Here is a 14871-nt window from a genome sequence, read left to right as displayed (position 1 = left end):
GGCAACATGCTGACTCCAGGATCTCTTCTTCTCTTGGCTTAACGTAGCCAGCATAGAAAGCAGCGTACGGTTAAACCGCTCCGGCTGGGGGTCCCCTTGTGGGTGATACGGAGTCGTTCGTGATTTCTGTATGCCCAAGGTTGTCAGCAGTTCTCTTATCAGTCTCGACTCAAAATCTCTTCCCTGATCAAAATGAATCCTAATAGGCAGGCCATAGTGAACGAAATACTTTTCGACTAGGATCTTCGCTACTGTCAGGGCTTTCTGATTCTTTGCAGGAAAAGCTTGTGCATATCGGGTATAGTGATCGTCACAACCAGGATGTTGCTAATGCCTCTGGAATCAGGTTCCATCGACAAAAAGTCAATACACACAAGGTCCATAGGACCACTGCTGGTGATTTGGTGTAGAGAAGCAGCTTTCTTGGCAGGTGTTTTACGCGTGATGCACAGTCCGCAATTCCGCACATATCCCTCTGTATCATGAGCCATTTTGGGCCAGTAGAATCTTGCTCTTAGGAGTTGAGTTACCCTCTCCACTCCTAAGTGGCCCATGTCGTCATGAAGAGAGTGCAACACCACTTCTCTGAACTCAGCAGGCAGCACCAGCTGTAGTGCCTCCTCTGCAGCTTTCTTGCTTGCTCTGTACAGAAGTCCATCTCTTATCACAAGTCTGCCAACTTCCCTCTTCATCAGTAGCATCTCTGGGTCTAAGTCTTTGTTGCTAGGCCAGACTCCCTTTTTCAATGCCTCAATCACGCGTCTGATCACATCATCCCCCTTCTGGGCAGTCATCAAGTCCGCTTTTGATAGTTGCTCCAGTGAGCTGAGGTGTAATTGAGATGGAAAGGCATACACTTCCGGAATACAGGCTGGCGAAGCTCCTAATTGTTCCACATATCTGGGAGACGAATTTGGGGATAGATCCACTTCCACCCGCCGACATATGGACTTCACTACATTCTGAGACATGCCATCCCAGTCCCCGTATTCGGGTAAGTTGCGAGACAGCAAGTCAGCGTCAATGTTTGCCTTCCCAGGCCTATACTTTATGTCGAAGTCATAGGTGGCCAGGGCTGCAAGCCAACGATGACCTGTCGCATTCAGTTTGGCTGTGGTAAGCACGTAAGTCAACGGGTTATTGTCGGTGCGTACGGTGAACTTGGCTCCATAGAGGTAGTCGTGAAATTTATCAACGACAGCCCATTTCAACGCAAGGAACTCTAGCTGATGTACAGGGTATCTCTGTTCAGGAGAGCTCAACTTTCTGCTGGCAAACGCCACTGGCCTTAACCCTTCTGGATGTTCCTGGTAGAGTACGGCACCGAGCCCTTTGAAACTTGCGTCTGTGTGTAAGACATATGGCTTATTGGCATCAGCAAATGCCAGTACAGGCGCGTTGAGCAGACACTGAATGATACGCTGGAATGCGTCTGTGCAGGACTGATCCCATCGATCACTGAATTGTTCTGAGTCCTTAAAATACGTCTTGATCTTGTCTGGGGCTTGCTTCCTACCATGCTGAGTGGGTGCATAGCCCTTTGTCAGTTCTGTGAGGGGCCTAACGATCGCAGAGTAGTTTGCTATAAAGCGGCGATAATACCCACAGAAACCTAAAAAAGACCGCAGTGACTTAAGGTCTGTGGGCTTAGGCCACCTGGCGACTGCCTCTAGCTTTTCAGGGTCAGTGGCAACACCATCAGCGGACACTATGTGACCTACATACTTAACCCTGGGTTGACAAAATTGGCACTTGTCAAGGGAGAGTTTTAGCCCTACCTCTTCCAGCCTATCTAACACTCGCAGGAGGCGTTCCTCGTGTTCTTCTAATGAACGTCCAAAGACTATGAGATCATCCAAATAGACTAACACCTGAAGGAGATTCATATCGCCGACAGCTTTCTCCATTAGTCTTTGGAACGTTGCAGGCGCTCCTGTTATGCCTTGGGGCATCCTTTCAAATTGGAAAAATCCAAGGGGACAAATAAAGGCGGTTTTTTCTTTGTCCTCCTCTGCCATGGCGATCTGATAGTAGCCGCTACGTAAATCAAGGACAGAAAACCATTTGCTCCCAGCTAAGCAATCTAACGCATCGTCTATGCGATGAGTCGTGTACTGGTCTGGAACTGTACGCCTATTAAGGGTCCTATAGTCAATGCACATTCTAATACGCCCAGTTTTCTTTCTGGCTATCACAATTGGTGATTCATACTGGCTACGTGACTCCTTAATTATACCAGCCTTTAACAACTCTTGCAAGTGCTGACGAACATCGTCGATATCTGCTGGAGCTAAACGCCTTGAACGTTCTCTAAATGGCTTTGCATCAGTCATCCTGATATGGTGCTCCACATCCTTTGCCAGGCCGACATCCCATTCATGCAATGAGAATACATTTGCTCGCTCACATAACTTTTGACGGAGTCGTGTTTTCCATTGCGGTGGTATGGGCGAGTTGCCAAACTGAATGAGTTGAGGGTCTAACTCTGTTGGTACAGTCACAGCCTCGGTTTTGACTTTCAGAGATGGAATGACTGGATCAGCGTGACACAGCTGGCCTACTACAGTTCCAACTGGGATGACGGTGTCTTTCATGGACTCATTTTGGATAAGGACTGTGAGGTGATCATCCATTGCAATACCATGCAAGACCATAGGCTGCAACAGTACTCCGGATGGTAATGGAGCGGTGGGTGATGCCTCAACCATCAACATGTCTTTACCCAGAGGCCTCTTCGCCACCACTTCACAGATGGCCCAGCATTCACCACCAGGAGGTAAGGTTAGTGAGCCTGGACCCATCCACTTTACACATGCAACTTCATCCTCTTCACCCTCAGTGGTTGGTTGGTCTGTGTGAACAATGGAATTCTTTGCCTTTATGTCAAGGGTCTGGGCAATGTCCACTCCTGTGGTCTCTCGGCAGAGCATGGACAGTCTCTGGAACAGGTTTGCATTTGTGCCAAGGATCACAGGGGTCTTTTCAGGACTTTGAGGACTTGGGCAGATAAGAGCAAGGACGGAAAGTGTCTCGGTTGCACCTGTGACCTTCTCTGAAAATTCCATCTCCACTACGACATATCCCAGGTAGGGGTAACTGGTGTCGCTTAAACCCCATATTGCCAACCCTGACACCGGCTGGATTGGGACATCAGGTAAGTGGTGTTTGTACCAGGTCTCAAATATGATGGTGATTTGAGAGCCGCTATCAAGAAGTGCATCACAGTGCTGGCCATTTATCTTCACTGGAATGATTGAACAGGGACCGATCAATCCTTGAGGAATGCCTCTTTCAAGGGTGGTTACTTCACTTTTCTTTGCTGAGCACACTGTGGGACTACCGCCTGATGCTTGAGAAGATGTATCACCCTGTTTAGCTTTCTTTAGAGCGTGTATCAGCTTTTGAATCACTTTGGCTTGATTCTCTGCATTCTGGCATTTGGCAGAGTAATGGCCGTTTTCACCACAGCGATAACAAAAGTTCCCATCTGAGTTGTTAGATGGTTGCTTTCTATTATCATTATGGCTTGTCTTGATGGCTCTACTCGAAGAACTGAAGTAGGGGATTCAGAGACTTTAAGCTTATGGCCTGCCATTTGCTTTTGCAGGTTTTTCACTTGTTTTCTTAAAACAGCTACTTCACTATCGCCACCTGTCTCTGGGGTGGGCATCTTTGTCATTGACACAGGTCTTTTGCTGTCTGCTACCACCTGGCTAGGCAAAGTACTCAGGGCAGTGTACATTGACTTGAGTTCTTGGATTTCTGTTCTCAAACGCTCAACCTCATCCTGCCTACAGTCTGTAGCCGGGTTTGTGTGAACTCTCTGGACAGAGGTGTTCAGCTTCATCCTTGATGACTCGTACTCTTCTTCACTTCTGATCTCACTCAGCAGTTCCAAGAATGATGGAGGGTTTTCCTTCCTTTCCCTGAGTTTGAACTGGACAAGCATCATATCAGAGTGGACAGCACCTCTCAGCAGCTGCTCCACTCAAGCACGGTCAGCACGGCCAGTAGGGAGACCTCCGCGGCGAACTACCTTGGTCAACGACAACTCTACGCGCCTCAGAAAGTCAGACAACTTTTTCTTTGGCTGCTGCTGTAGCAATCTAAAGGCAAAATACAGGTCTTCGCCTGTCTCGGCAGACCCAAAAGCACTCTCAATGGCTTCTAAGCACAGAGCAGGACTAACCTCTGGATCAGTAGTCCGCACAGCCTTTACAACAGCTAATGCAGGACCTTTCAGACTTTCCATGATACGTCGTCGTTTCTCCTTAGTGGAACACTCACTCTCCTCGACCATCAGGCGTGCATGTTCTAACCAATGCTCAAGAGACTCTTCTCCAACTGGAGTTGGCAACGTACCAGAGAACACTCTCAGGCGACGGTAACTGCTGTTCTCACCTGATGGTTTCCCCATCTTATCCAACAAATCACCTACCGCACGAATAATAGACTCTGCCGAGCCACCCTCTGGCGGTTCTTCCAACAAACTCTTTAACGGGCTCGGAGGAGCAGGACTTTCCGAAACAGCAACAATCGTCCATTTTTTCGTCTTGCCCTCTGGCACCAGTTCAGGAGGGACTTTGGTGGGGTCCACTGTCTCTTTACACTCACATAGCACTCTGTGACTATCCAGCTTCAGACTAACTGTCCTTCCTCTCACTCGCACTCGCCCTAAGGCTTTGATAGCTTCTAGGGCTTCTTCAATCTGGGCATTAGCAACGTCTTCTGGAATCAGTACCATGAGGGAATGGGCATCATCCAACTCTTCTCTTCTGCACCAGTCTTTGAGCTCTTGAACTAATTCTGCAGCGCTACACTTAGCCTCCATTTTCTTCTAGGTTTTTATCTTAAATAAGCTATTTGACTTACTCTCTTTGAGAAACTACCAAAAATTTAACGTCTACTGCTAACGACTATTAGCATCGGATTACAAATGAATTGCATTAATTATCCCGGACGAGCCCCCATTTTATGTAGCGCCCCCCAGCGTGTCTAGCTAGTAGTGTGGAGTGCGCTCCCCGAATTCCTGTTTATTGAGAAATTAATGTTCTAAATGTAATTCTCTAATTATTACCTACTTGTAACCGTTTACCTAAATAACTACTTTTAATTGAATGAAAAGTGGCAATACAATGTCTTTATTGCTAAATTAGAGGATAACACTAATTGTAGGGAATTATTTCAAGTGCTCGGTTAATCAAATGTCAACACTATAGTTACAGTAATATTTCACCCCTTTTAAATGACTATCAATACTTTTAGTCAATATGAATCACTTTACAGGTCACTTATCTAAATCAGAATTATCAAACACTTTAACTTTCAATCAGGATACTGTAAACTTATATATTACCTTGCCTTAAGTATTAAAATCCTCCAATATCATAAACACAATGTAATACAAAGCTACCACAGAAATACGTTTGAACTATTTACTTTAAGAAAAATAGTATGTACATATATACAGATCAAATATACAACAGTACATTCAAATGAAACACAATCCAGTTCCCAAAATTTAAACTAAGCCGGCAAATATGAATAAATGGCCACTCAATGAAATAAAATAAATACCCCTGAGACAGTCAGATGAGGATACGTTGCAGGCCTGTAATGTTGCTTGCGAGCGGTGAGACCAGAAACACAATGGCCGCTTCGCGCCGTGGCGCAGAAAACAAAACTCACTGCGGCTGTACTGCTGATCAGAGCGTCGTCATTCACGCCTCGGCAACGCGATGCTTGTGACTGAGGGCACCGTCTGACAGCTAGCTAGGCAATAGCTGTGGAGATGAGTGCTTCTCCAGGCGATGCACAAAAGGGCAACCGAGCAGGCTACACACTCGCAATGTCCTTGTAACTAAGTCGTGCTGACAAGCCGTTCACTCTTCCTCCTCGTGGAAAACTCTAACCGAGTGCTTCACAACAAAACACTATTACACTGGAAACTTAGTGAAATGTCCGTAACTCACACTTAGTGTAGATTACCAGTACATTTACTATCCCACACGCATTAATTTGGTGTTTTACCAAGTTATAAACGTGTCTGTCCCCGCGTGGTTCTCACTCATGTCTCTCTCGTGTCTCTCTCATCTCGTTCTTTCCACAACATCCCCTCGTTCCTCTGTGACCTCTCACACTCACTCCTGATTGGATCTTTCCTCCGGGTACATGAATTTTAACTAACTTAATTTTTTAACCCACATAAACATTATTTAAACATTTTTTAACATTATGAAATGTACATTTTAAATAAAATAAACAAAAATAAAAATAGTGTTTCTTAGCAAATACCCAAAATTACTATAGGGCTACAATTATATTCTACTTAACCTGTTAGTGATGTCTTGCTTATTTAATGTATGAAAATGACAGCCACTGTGTATAAATTATTATATTTCAACAACAGAGTTAAAACATAATTTTATAATTAGATTTAGAAGTTAATGCAACAAACTGCCTAATGTGAAGTTTACATGTTTGCATACAATGTGTTATTTGAGTGTTAATTATCATATCTAAAAATACAGAGCAACTGAATTTAGGCTAATTTGAGTTCTGTTGTTATATTATAGTAATGTGCTCCCTATATAATTTACCCTTTACAGTATTAGCAGAGATAAAAAAAAAGATCTTTAAGAAACTTTTAGTTATAAGTGAATTAATTTAAGGACAGATACAATTTGTTCAGTAAACCACTGTTAAATAAAAAAAAGGCTATGTTATATTTAGTTTTCTCTCTCATGCTGTACCGAACCGTGACTTCAAAACCGAGATACGTACCGAACCATCAGTTTTGTGTACCGTTACACCCCTATGAAAGAAAGGAGACATTTAACCTAAAACATTTGTCCTTCTTTAAGAAAACTTTGAAAGCCAACAAATCTAGACCATATATAAATTAAAAATCAATGTATCCTGACTTACGGTTAGTAAATTTGTGACTAATCTTTTAAAATAAGTAATATAGCAAAAACTGTTAATATAGTAATTAATTAAGCAGATGCCTCTGATTAAGAAACCAGAACTTGACCAAACAAACACCAGACCACTAAATCCGCTCCTGTCTAAAATATTACAAAAGTTTGTGTCTGCTCTACGCTCTTTTTGCAGAAAAATGGTATCTATGAATCATTTTAGTCAGGTTTTAGGCCCCATCATTGCACAGAGACTGCACTTGTTAAAAGTACAAATGACTTGCTTCTAGCATCTGACCAAGGCTGTATTTCAATGCTAGCTTTACTTGACCTTAGTGCTGCGTTCGACATCATAGATCATGACATACTCCTGGATTAATTACATTGGTATTCAGGGACAGGCATTAAGATGGTTTAGAACTGGATGAACTGGGGGACTTAAAGGGATAGTTCACCCAAAAATTTAAATTCATGAAAATTCTATTTAAAAAGGAAAATTCAAGTAATTTATTCATCCTCAAGTTGTTCGAATACTGTATTATTTTTTCTTCTTCTGCTGAACACAAAAGAAGATATGAAGAATGTTGTAAACAGTTGATGGGACCCATGACAGAATTTCTTTTTTGGGTGAACTATCCCATTAAATACACAAGGATAATAAACTCAAATATACGACCAGGTGTGCTAATTAATAAAAAAAAACATATAACCTACAAAGAGCGGGAAAAATAATCAGTAAATGAAAAGAAAACACTCAAAGTTCGTGAAAATGAAATTAAAACACATCAATAGTGACACACATAACATGTACTATTCAGAGGTGGGTAGAGTAGCCAAAATCTGTACTCAAGTAAAAGTACAAGTACTTATGGAAATATTTACTCAAGTAAAAATAAAAGTAGCAATCGTAATATTTACTTGAGTAAGAGTAAAAAAGTATTCGATGAGAAAACTACTCAAGTAGTTAGTTACTAGTTACTTTCAATCTGATTGATAAGAAGCGAAAACCCTACTTGGAGAGCTTTCACACACCTCTCTGTAACACTTTACAATAAGGTTGTATTAGATAACATTAGTTAATGTATTATAAGATGAACTAACCATGAACAACACCTCTGTTCAGCATTAGTTAATATTTGTCAACGTTAGTTCATAAAAATCCAGCTGTTCATGGTTTATTCATGTTAGTTCACAGTGCATTGACTAATGTTAACAATATTTGAATAATGCATTAGTAAATGTTTAAATTAACATAAAGATAAATAAGTGCTTTATAAGTGCAGTTCATTATTAGTTCATGTTAACTAATGTAAGCAAATGAACCTTATATATATATATATATATATATATATATATATATATATATATATATATATATATATATATATATATGTGTGTGTGTGTGTGTGTGTGTGTGTGTGTGTGTGTGTGTGTGTGTGTGTGTGTGTGTGTGTGTGTGTGTGTGTGTGTGTGATTAATGGTTAAACAGTGTAAATTAATGGTGTGCTGGGCTAACTAGAGCTCTTCTTAAAACATACTTTGTTCTTATATTTTTATAGGCTATTCTTTAGGTAGGAATAAAATACAATACCGTTTTTATTTGTATGCATTTTCTACACTTCAGACAGGTGTCTGTCCGGATTTGTGTATAAATGCAAGACGTCACATTAGGCTGTTCAATTTGTTTCGTTTTGTGAAGAAAAGGATATGTAAATGTGAAGATGTGAACGTTTGTTCGTGGACGTGTGTTGTTTGGAGGATTCAAACGATTTGTCATTACTTACACGAGCGCATATGAGGAAAACACTGGGACAGTGTGTGAAATAGTATTATAATAAGGGAAAATTTCCCATAGTTACCAAATGACCGTTAATAGTGTTCAAATATAGGCATCATTGTGACACTTACCGCTACATGTTCTTTTCAGAGTGGAATTCTTGTATGCTGAGAGATGTCAGTTCGTTTTGGTGCACACAACATGCATCGCATTATGAAACTATTCTTTTTGACATCTTGGAGTGAAAACATAGACTGAACTTGAGGCCACGGGCAATCTGCCTCCCGTAGCTCACACACATCTTCCTCTGCTTCGGCCATCATCTTCCGACTAAACGCGCGCTAATTATAAGCGGGTGATGCGTAGCAACCTCTCGCGAAGCAGCCTCTCCAACGTTTCGCGAGACTTGCGAAAGTCATATGAACTTATTTTAATATATATATAATATAATTATTACCATTTGACAGTAACGGAGGAACGCCACCGAATGTAACTAAGTAAAAGTACAGTTTTTTCACAAAAAATGTACTTGAGTAAGAGTAAAAGTACCCATCTTTAAATCTACTCTAAAAGTACAAGTTACCCAAAATATTTACTCAAGTAAATGTAACGAAGTAAATGTAATTCGTTACTACCCACCTCTGGTACTATTTATAGCTGTATATTATTGCCATGCCATCATGATGATATATTCCTTTTTGGCTGACAACAGAATACTTCCTAAATTGTAACAGTGAAGCAAGCAATAAGTTAATATTAAGTAGGGTAAAATATGATTTAAAAAGTAATATCATTGTAAACGTTCTTTGTACATGGACCAAAACGTGTTATGCATTACAAAACATTCCTTCTGAGGTGTGTCATACAGTAATGAGACTTTGCCCAATAGAAGAGGTTTGACTAGTAGGAGAATATAAATACAGGTAGGTTTAACCAGCAGACCAGACTCCTCAAATATCAACCATATCAAGTGTAACTGCAGGTAATGAATTTCTATATTTCTAAAACAATGTAATTTAAATTCTAGTGATTGTCTTTACTCATCTTCAAGTCCTTAGAAAACACTGGGTTATACTTTATTATATGGTGTCATTTTTACAGTGTAATTATATATTTAAGTACAAAGTAATATTAATATTATTACTAAGTACTGTATATGTAACATATGTAACAAGGACACTATGAAATAAAGTGTTACCGATCACAATTAAGCATTTTAGTCAATATGTAATAGAGTTAGATGTTTGGAAACTGTTTGAGCTTTTCATCTGATGCAAAGCAAACTTCAATCCGCAGCTTCAGCTGAATACTGGCATGAAGTAGGAATTAAATTCTTTAAGTAATGTCCCATGATCACACACCTCATCTATTTTGTTTCTTTTAGATTATTGGTGTGTGCTGCTGGATAACAACTTTTTCCAAAATGTTGCATCTTATTCTGGTTTTGGCTGGAGCTTGTACAGTGGGCATGACCATGCGTGAGTATCATTCACCACTCATGAGATTGTCCAAACTTTTGAATTGTGGAACATCATCAAACATAAAAAATAAAAAAAAAGCCTGTTTGAAAATTTGAAATAAAATAAAGATCTGCTAAAAATTCTGGAACATGTAAAACTACACTATGTATATTAGTCACACAGTAAATACAGTGACTAGTTTACACAATAACTTATCTAGAACACATTTATGTTAAGCTATTATTTAACAGACAGACTTATAGGTGTTATTCTCTCTTTCAGCTTTACCTGATTTTTACTCGTACTCCCCTGCTGCTGGGGATGGCAGTGGGGTTGAATTTTCCACTGCACATGAGGGTCGCATCACTGGAATTAGAGTCTGGGAATACAGTGGCGCATACATTATTGGGTAAGTTAACCCATGCATCCAGACTGAAAGATCATCCATCCAGATCAAACGAGTGAAAAAGTTTATGATATACTTTAAAACATTATTGACTTAATGTTGAATCATTTAGGAAGTAATTTGCATTGTGTGTGTTTATTCTTTACATGTTATTCTGTGACTGATCTATTTGAACACTGACAACATATGTCTGTTTAGACTCCAGCTGAGTTACGATGGTAACTGGACAACGACGGTTAGTGGAAACTATGGCACTCCACAAGAGATGACACTCCTTGACAATGAATCCATCATTCAAGTCTCTGGAAAGTATTACAGTGGCTATATCTATGAGCTTATGTTTGTCACTAGTAATGGGCGCTCTCTTAAAGTGGGGCAGCCAAATGGAAACTCATTTAACTTCTATCCCACCCATGATGGAAGTGAGCTGCGTTTTCTCAGTGGGCGACAGAGTGGAAATAGCATCACCTCTATTGGGGCTCATTGGGCTGTTTATAGTGTGGCTTAAGACTGTATCAGCTCAGTTCAGTCTCATTTGACCTTTTTTCTGCCAACATTAAAGAAACGTATGATTGTTTTATCTGTACTAATTGTTATATACTAGATTCTGATGGCTTTCTTGATTTTGTTGTTTAATTAGCCTGTTCTGTGTTCTGTGGGTTGCCTTTTTTTTAATTAAATGTACACTTTGATGTACCATGGCCCATTGGTTTACTTTCAATAAAATTAATTGATTTCAACTATTTTCTGTCTGTTGTATGAAGATCACATTCAAATGTTTTATTGTACGGATCCAATATAAACTATTATTATATTTGATAATGACTATGATGTAAACAAAGAGTGACATAAATAAACAAAAACAATTGAAAATTATTTTATTAGTGCATAAAAAAGTGCATTTAAATGTTTTTAATGTGCATTTTGTGAGGAACGAGACTGAGGAATCTGATGCAAGTTAAACAAGTTTATTAATAGATGAGAACAGACAGCAGAGAGCTCAGGAGTAATTCCCATCCGCTTCTCAGGGTAAACAGTCACACGGTACAGTCCTCCACGATTCACAGATCAGCGGTAGAAAACTCGGATATGCGGCGTTCTCTGGAACACAATGAACGTTCAACCGGCTCCAGTCTAAAGGCAAGACACACCGATGAGCAACATAGAAAAAGAGTCAATTGTTCACAGGATGCACAGTACCAGAGGTGTCAAAAGTATTCGTATTCATTACTCGAGTAGAAGTATAGATACTAGGATTTAAAAAGACTTCTGTAGAAGTTGAAGTATCTACTCATGCTTTTTACTTAAGTAAAAGTGTAAAAGTACTGGTTTCAAAACTACTTAAAAGTATAAAAGTAAAAGTAACTAATGAAAAAAAAAGTCATTAAGGACAAAAGCTTAGGCCGCGCCACAGTGGCCTATAGTGCACTAACCCACCTCCTCAATGTTTTTTCTAAAGGCCACAATGACTATAATGTTATATTAAAATGTTAATGTTGAAAAATTTGGGATCTACTAGGCTACCTGTTTCAGCCGCATATATGCCCATTGAAAATGAACGCATTTTAGTACAATGCAAATACATTAAAGAACCATATGTGTGATTCGGAGCATGAATTTGTTTCATGGAGCGGAAGATAACTAGTTGCCTATAAGTATTGTAATGGTGCAAAGTCAAATTTCAGAGGCATTTTATCAATAACCTTTATTGGAATATAAAGGTACATCCAAGCTGAGGCAGGGAGTGCTGTATTAAGCTTAAGTGATAGCTGGCACACAGCTGGGAAGGACTTCAGTACGTCTATAGTGTCTCCTGGGCACCCCAGGTACGCATCCAACTGCTGGGTTGTTTCAGAAGGGCCAGTCTTCTTCAAGGAGGAAAAGAAGTCCTCTTCCTCAGATGATTGGGAGCCCTCCTCACTGATGGGATTCTCGGCCTGACATTCCAAATGGCTTCTGATATATTCAAAGCCTATGGTTAATAATAATTTTTTTTTTTTTAATTCAGAACAATTTAGACCATATGACAGTATTGTATTTGTGTATTGGATAGAGATATATATATATATATATCACACTGTGTGTCATTAAATGTCATTTTAAACTCATTTCACTGTCTCCAAAGAAATTACATGCATTAAGGGGAAGTTGAGAAGTGAGACACTTACCAAGTTTGAGGATATTTTCGTCACTTGTCCAGCAGGTCTTAAATTTGGGAACTAGAATGGCTGCGGCTATCAGCTCTGGATCTGCAAGCATCTCGCCGAAGCGTTTTTCAAGGCCTGAAAGTAGTGCAGCAATCAAAGGTTCACAGAACTTGGAGGTGACGTGAAGGTGCTGGAGCTTGGTCCTTAGTAGAGTTATGGTGGGGACCAACCATCCCATCTGCACACTGGTTTCTCCCTGAAGAACATCCAAGGCCATTGCAACTGGGCTCATTGTCTTTGCATATTCTGCAAGAAATGCAAGTTCCACTGGAGTAAACCTGTACAAAGAAAAGAAAAACATGGAACATTTAGCCTACTTGATGTAGCACCTTTAACTGGAGGAACTGATAATTCAATTTGTCATCTGACGCTTTTAGAAATGTAGTGGTGTTGCTACAAATCACATTCATAGTAAATATGGGGACTGCATATTGGCAGTGCGCATACATGTGTTCTACATTTTTCAAAGTATAAAACTATGACTTAATCTATTGTTAATCACGTAATTAACTGAAAGGCAGAAAAACAAGCACTTACTTTGGTGTATCTAGTTCACTGCAGACAGCTGCAAGGGCTGCTTCACCTTGTTCTCTTGTTATCCTCACTATTCTTTCTACGGCTGAGAAGAGTGAATTCCACCTGGTAGCAACAGGCCTTACGAGTTGTAGTTTGCAGTGGTCTTCGATTACTTCAGATGCGGTGGTGGATCTTGAACTTTTGTTCCACAGGCTAGAGCATTTGGCAAATGCGGACCTTGACACGCGTTTGTACAATGGGTTGGCCTCTGCTTTTGTTGCATCAACTGTGGACACTAAATTGAGGAGGTGGCAGGCACAGCGATGGTGCTTGGGTAGCTGGTATTCCAAGTAGTCATCTTCGTCCAACAGGGCTCCGGCATCAACAAATTCAACACCCTCAGTGCTTTCCTCTTCTTCACTGTAATCATCATTTTGACCATCATCCTCTTCTCCATCACCCTCTCCTACAGGTTCAGCATTGTTGTTCTCATCAGTCTGCCCAAAAACTCTGAAGGCTTTCAGGAAGTTAGATCCGTTGTCAGTTGTAGTACGAACGATTTTCTCTCTGATATTGAATTCTGTGTGAATATCATTTAGGGCACCAGCCAGGGCAGAAAATGTATGGGACCCTTTAAGTTGCTTGCATGCCAGGGCAGCACAGGATCTCTGCATGGTCTGGGGGTTAAACCAGTGTGCAGTGACACCAATGAAACCACGACGATGTGCCGTCCAGCAGTCTGTTGTTGTTGCTATGAACTCAATTTCACTAAGGGCAGCTTTCAGTTTTCTTTTCATTTCAACAGAGGCCTTTGTGACTTTGTTTACCACAGTATTGCGTGTCATGACATTTGTATTTGGCTGAAGATTTTTCACAAGATCAATGAAGCCCTGTTGCTGAACAATGTGTGGTGGGTGCAAGCCTTGGACAATGAATTTGAGGACTACTTTATCCACACTTGCCTGGGACACTCGTCGAGTCTCCCACAGCTTGGTTTGTTTGAAAGGTGGGGCCAAAGAACCTTCAGTGGATGACTTCCTTTTGAGGGCTGCTGAAGTAAGTTGCGTGTACCTCTCTAGATGAATGGGGTGTTTCTTCTGTGGAGAAAATAAATGCGCAGGCACAGATTGAGATTCAGATTATTTCTCTCAAACCACAAGCTCAGACTATCTAGGACTTCCATACTGTATTAAAAGTCATGCTTGAAGTTCATGAATGAAGGTCAAATTACAAGTTAGGGAGCAGTTTCACTGGTCTATGCAATCATGTTGAGCAGACCAGAATATTGCCACTTAAAGCTGTTTTAGGACCACAAGTAGCTGCTGGCATGACTGAAAAGTAGCATTATTGAGGAGATAGTCTGACTAAATTCATTTAAACAGCATTTGGCTAATAGTTGGGCCTATTACCTCTTTACAAGGAGCCATAGGGCCTGCCCCACACAGGCTCACACACAGACAGGATCATGCCTGTCCTTAGTACATGATTTATCGACCAGCAGTAGACTATAGCTTTGCACAATTAACTTACAAATATTGCATATAGTAATAATATAAGCTCAGTTTGACTAAAGTCGAATTTCAAATCT

General features: G+C 40.4%; 2 protein-coding genes across 2 annotated transcripts; one reads left to right on the top strand and one right to left on the bottom strand.

Moving 5' to 3' along the window:
- Window positions 1–3988: 3988 nt before the first annotated feature.
- LOC307139194 (paraneoplastic antigen Ma1 homolog) lies at window positions 3989–4831 on the bottom strand (the record flags this gene model as incomplete). The annotated part of the gene is made up of 1 exon (XM_079838084.1): window positions 3989–4831. One exon carries the CDS (start codon window positions 4829–4831, stop codon window positions 3989–3991), a length of 843 nt encoding a protein of 280 aa, XP_079694210.1.
- A 4788-nt stretch (window positions 4832–9619) lies between these two features.
- LOC307139028 (zymogen granule membrane protein 16-like) lies at window positions 9620–11298 on the top strand. The gene is made up of 4 exons (XM_079837805.1): window positions 9620–9676; window positions 10079–10172; window positions 10437–10563; window positions 10759–11298. The coding sequence occupies exons 2-4, from the start codon at window positions 10118–10120 to the stop codon at window positions 11066–11068; spliced, it is 492 nt and encodes a 163-aa protein (XP_079693931.1). The 5' UTR covers window positions 9620–9676; window positions 10079–10117; the 3' UTR covers window positions 11069–11298.
- The last annotated feature ends 3573 nt before the right edge of the window (window positions 11299–14871 follow it).

Source organism: Gobio gobio, assembly GCF_949357685.1.
Source record: "Gobio gobio genome assembly, chromosome: 15".
NCBI classification, from domain to species: domain Eukaryota; kingdom Metazoa; phylum Chordata; class Actinopteri; order Cypriniformes; family Gobionidae; genus Gobio; species Gobio gobio.
This window is presented reverse-complemented; position numbering and strand designations above follow the sequence as displayed.

Bases quoted from the DNA above. Each gene is read 5' to 3' on its own strand.
- LOC307139028 (XM_079837805.1), top strand. From the start codon at position 10,118: ATGTTGCATCTTATTCTGGTTTTGGCTGGAGCTTGTACAGTGGGCATG. The intron at 10,173-10,436 runs GTGAGTATCATT...TCTCTCTTTCAG, and splicing joins TACAGTGGGCATGACCATGC to CTTTACCTGATTTTTACTCG. The intron at 10,564-10,758 runs GTAAGTTAACCC...ATGTCTGTTTAG, and splicing joins AGTGGCGCATACATTATTGG to ACTCCAGCTGAGTTACGATG.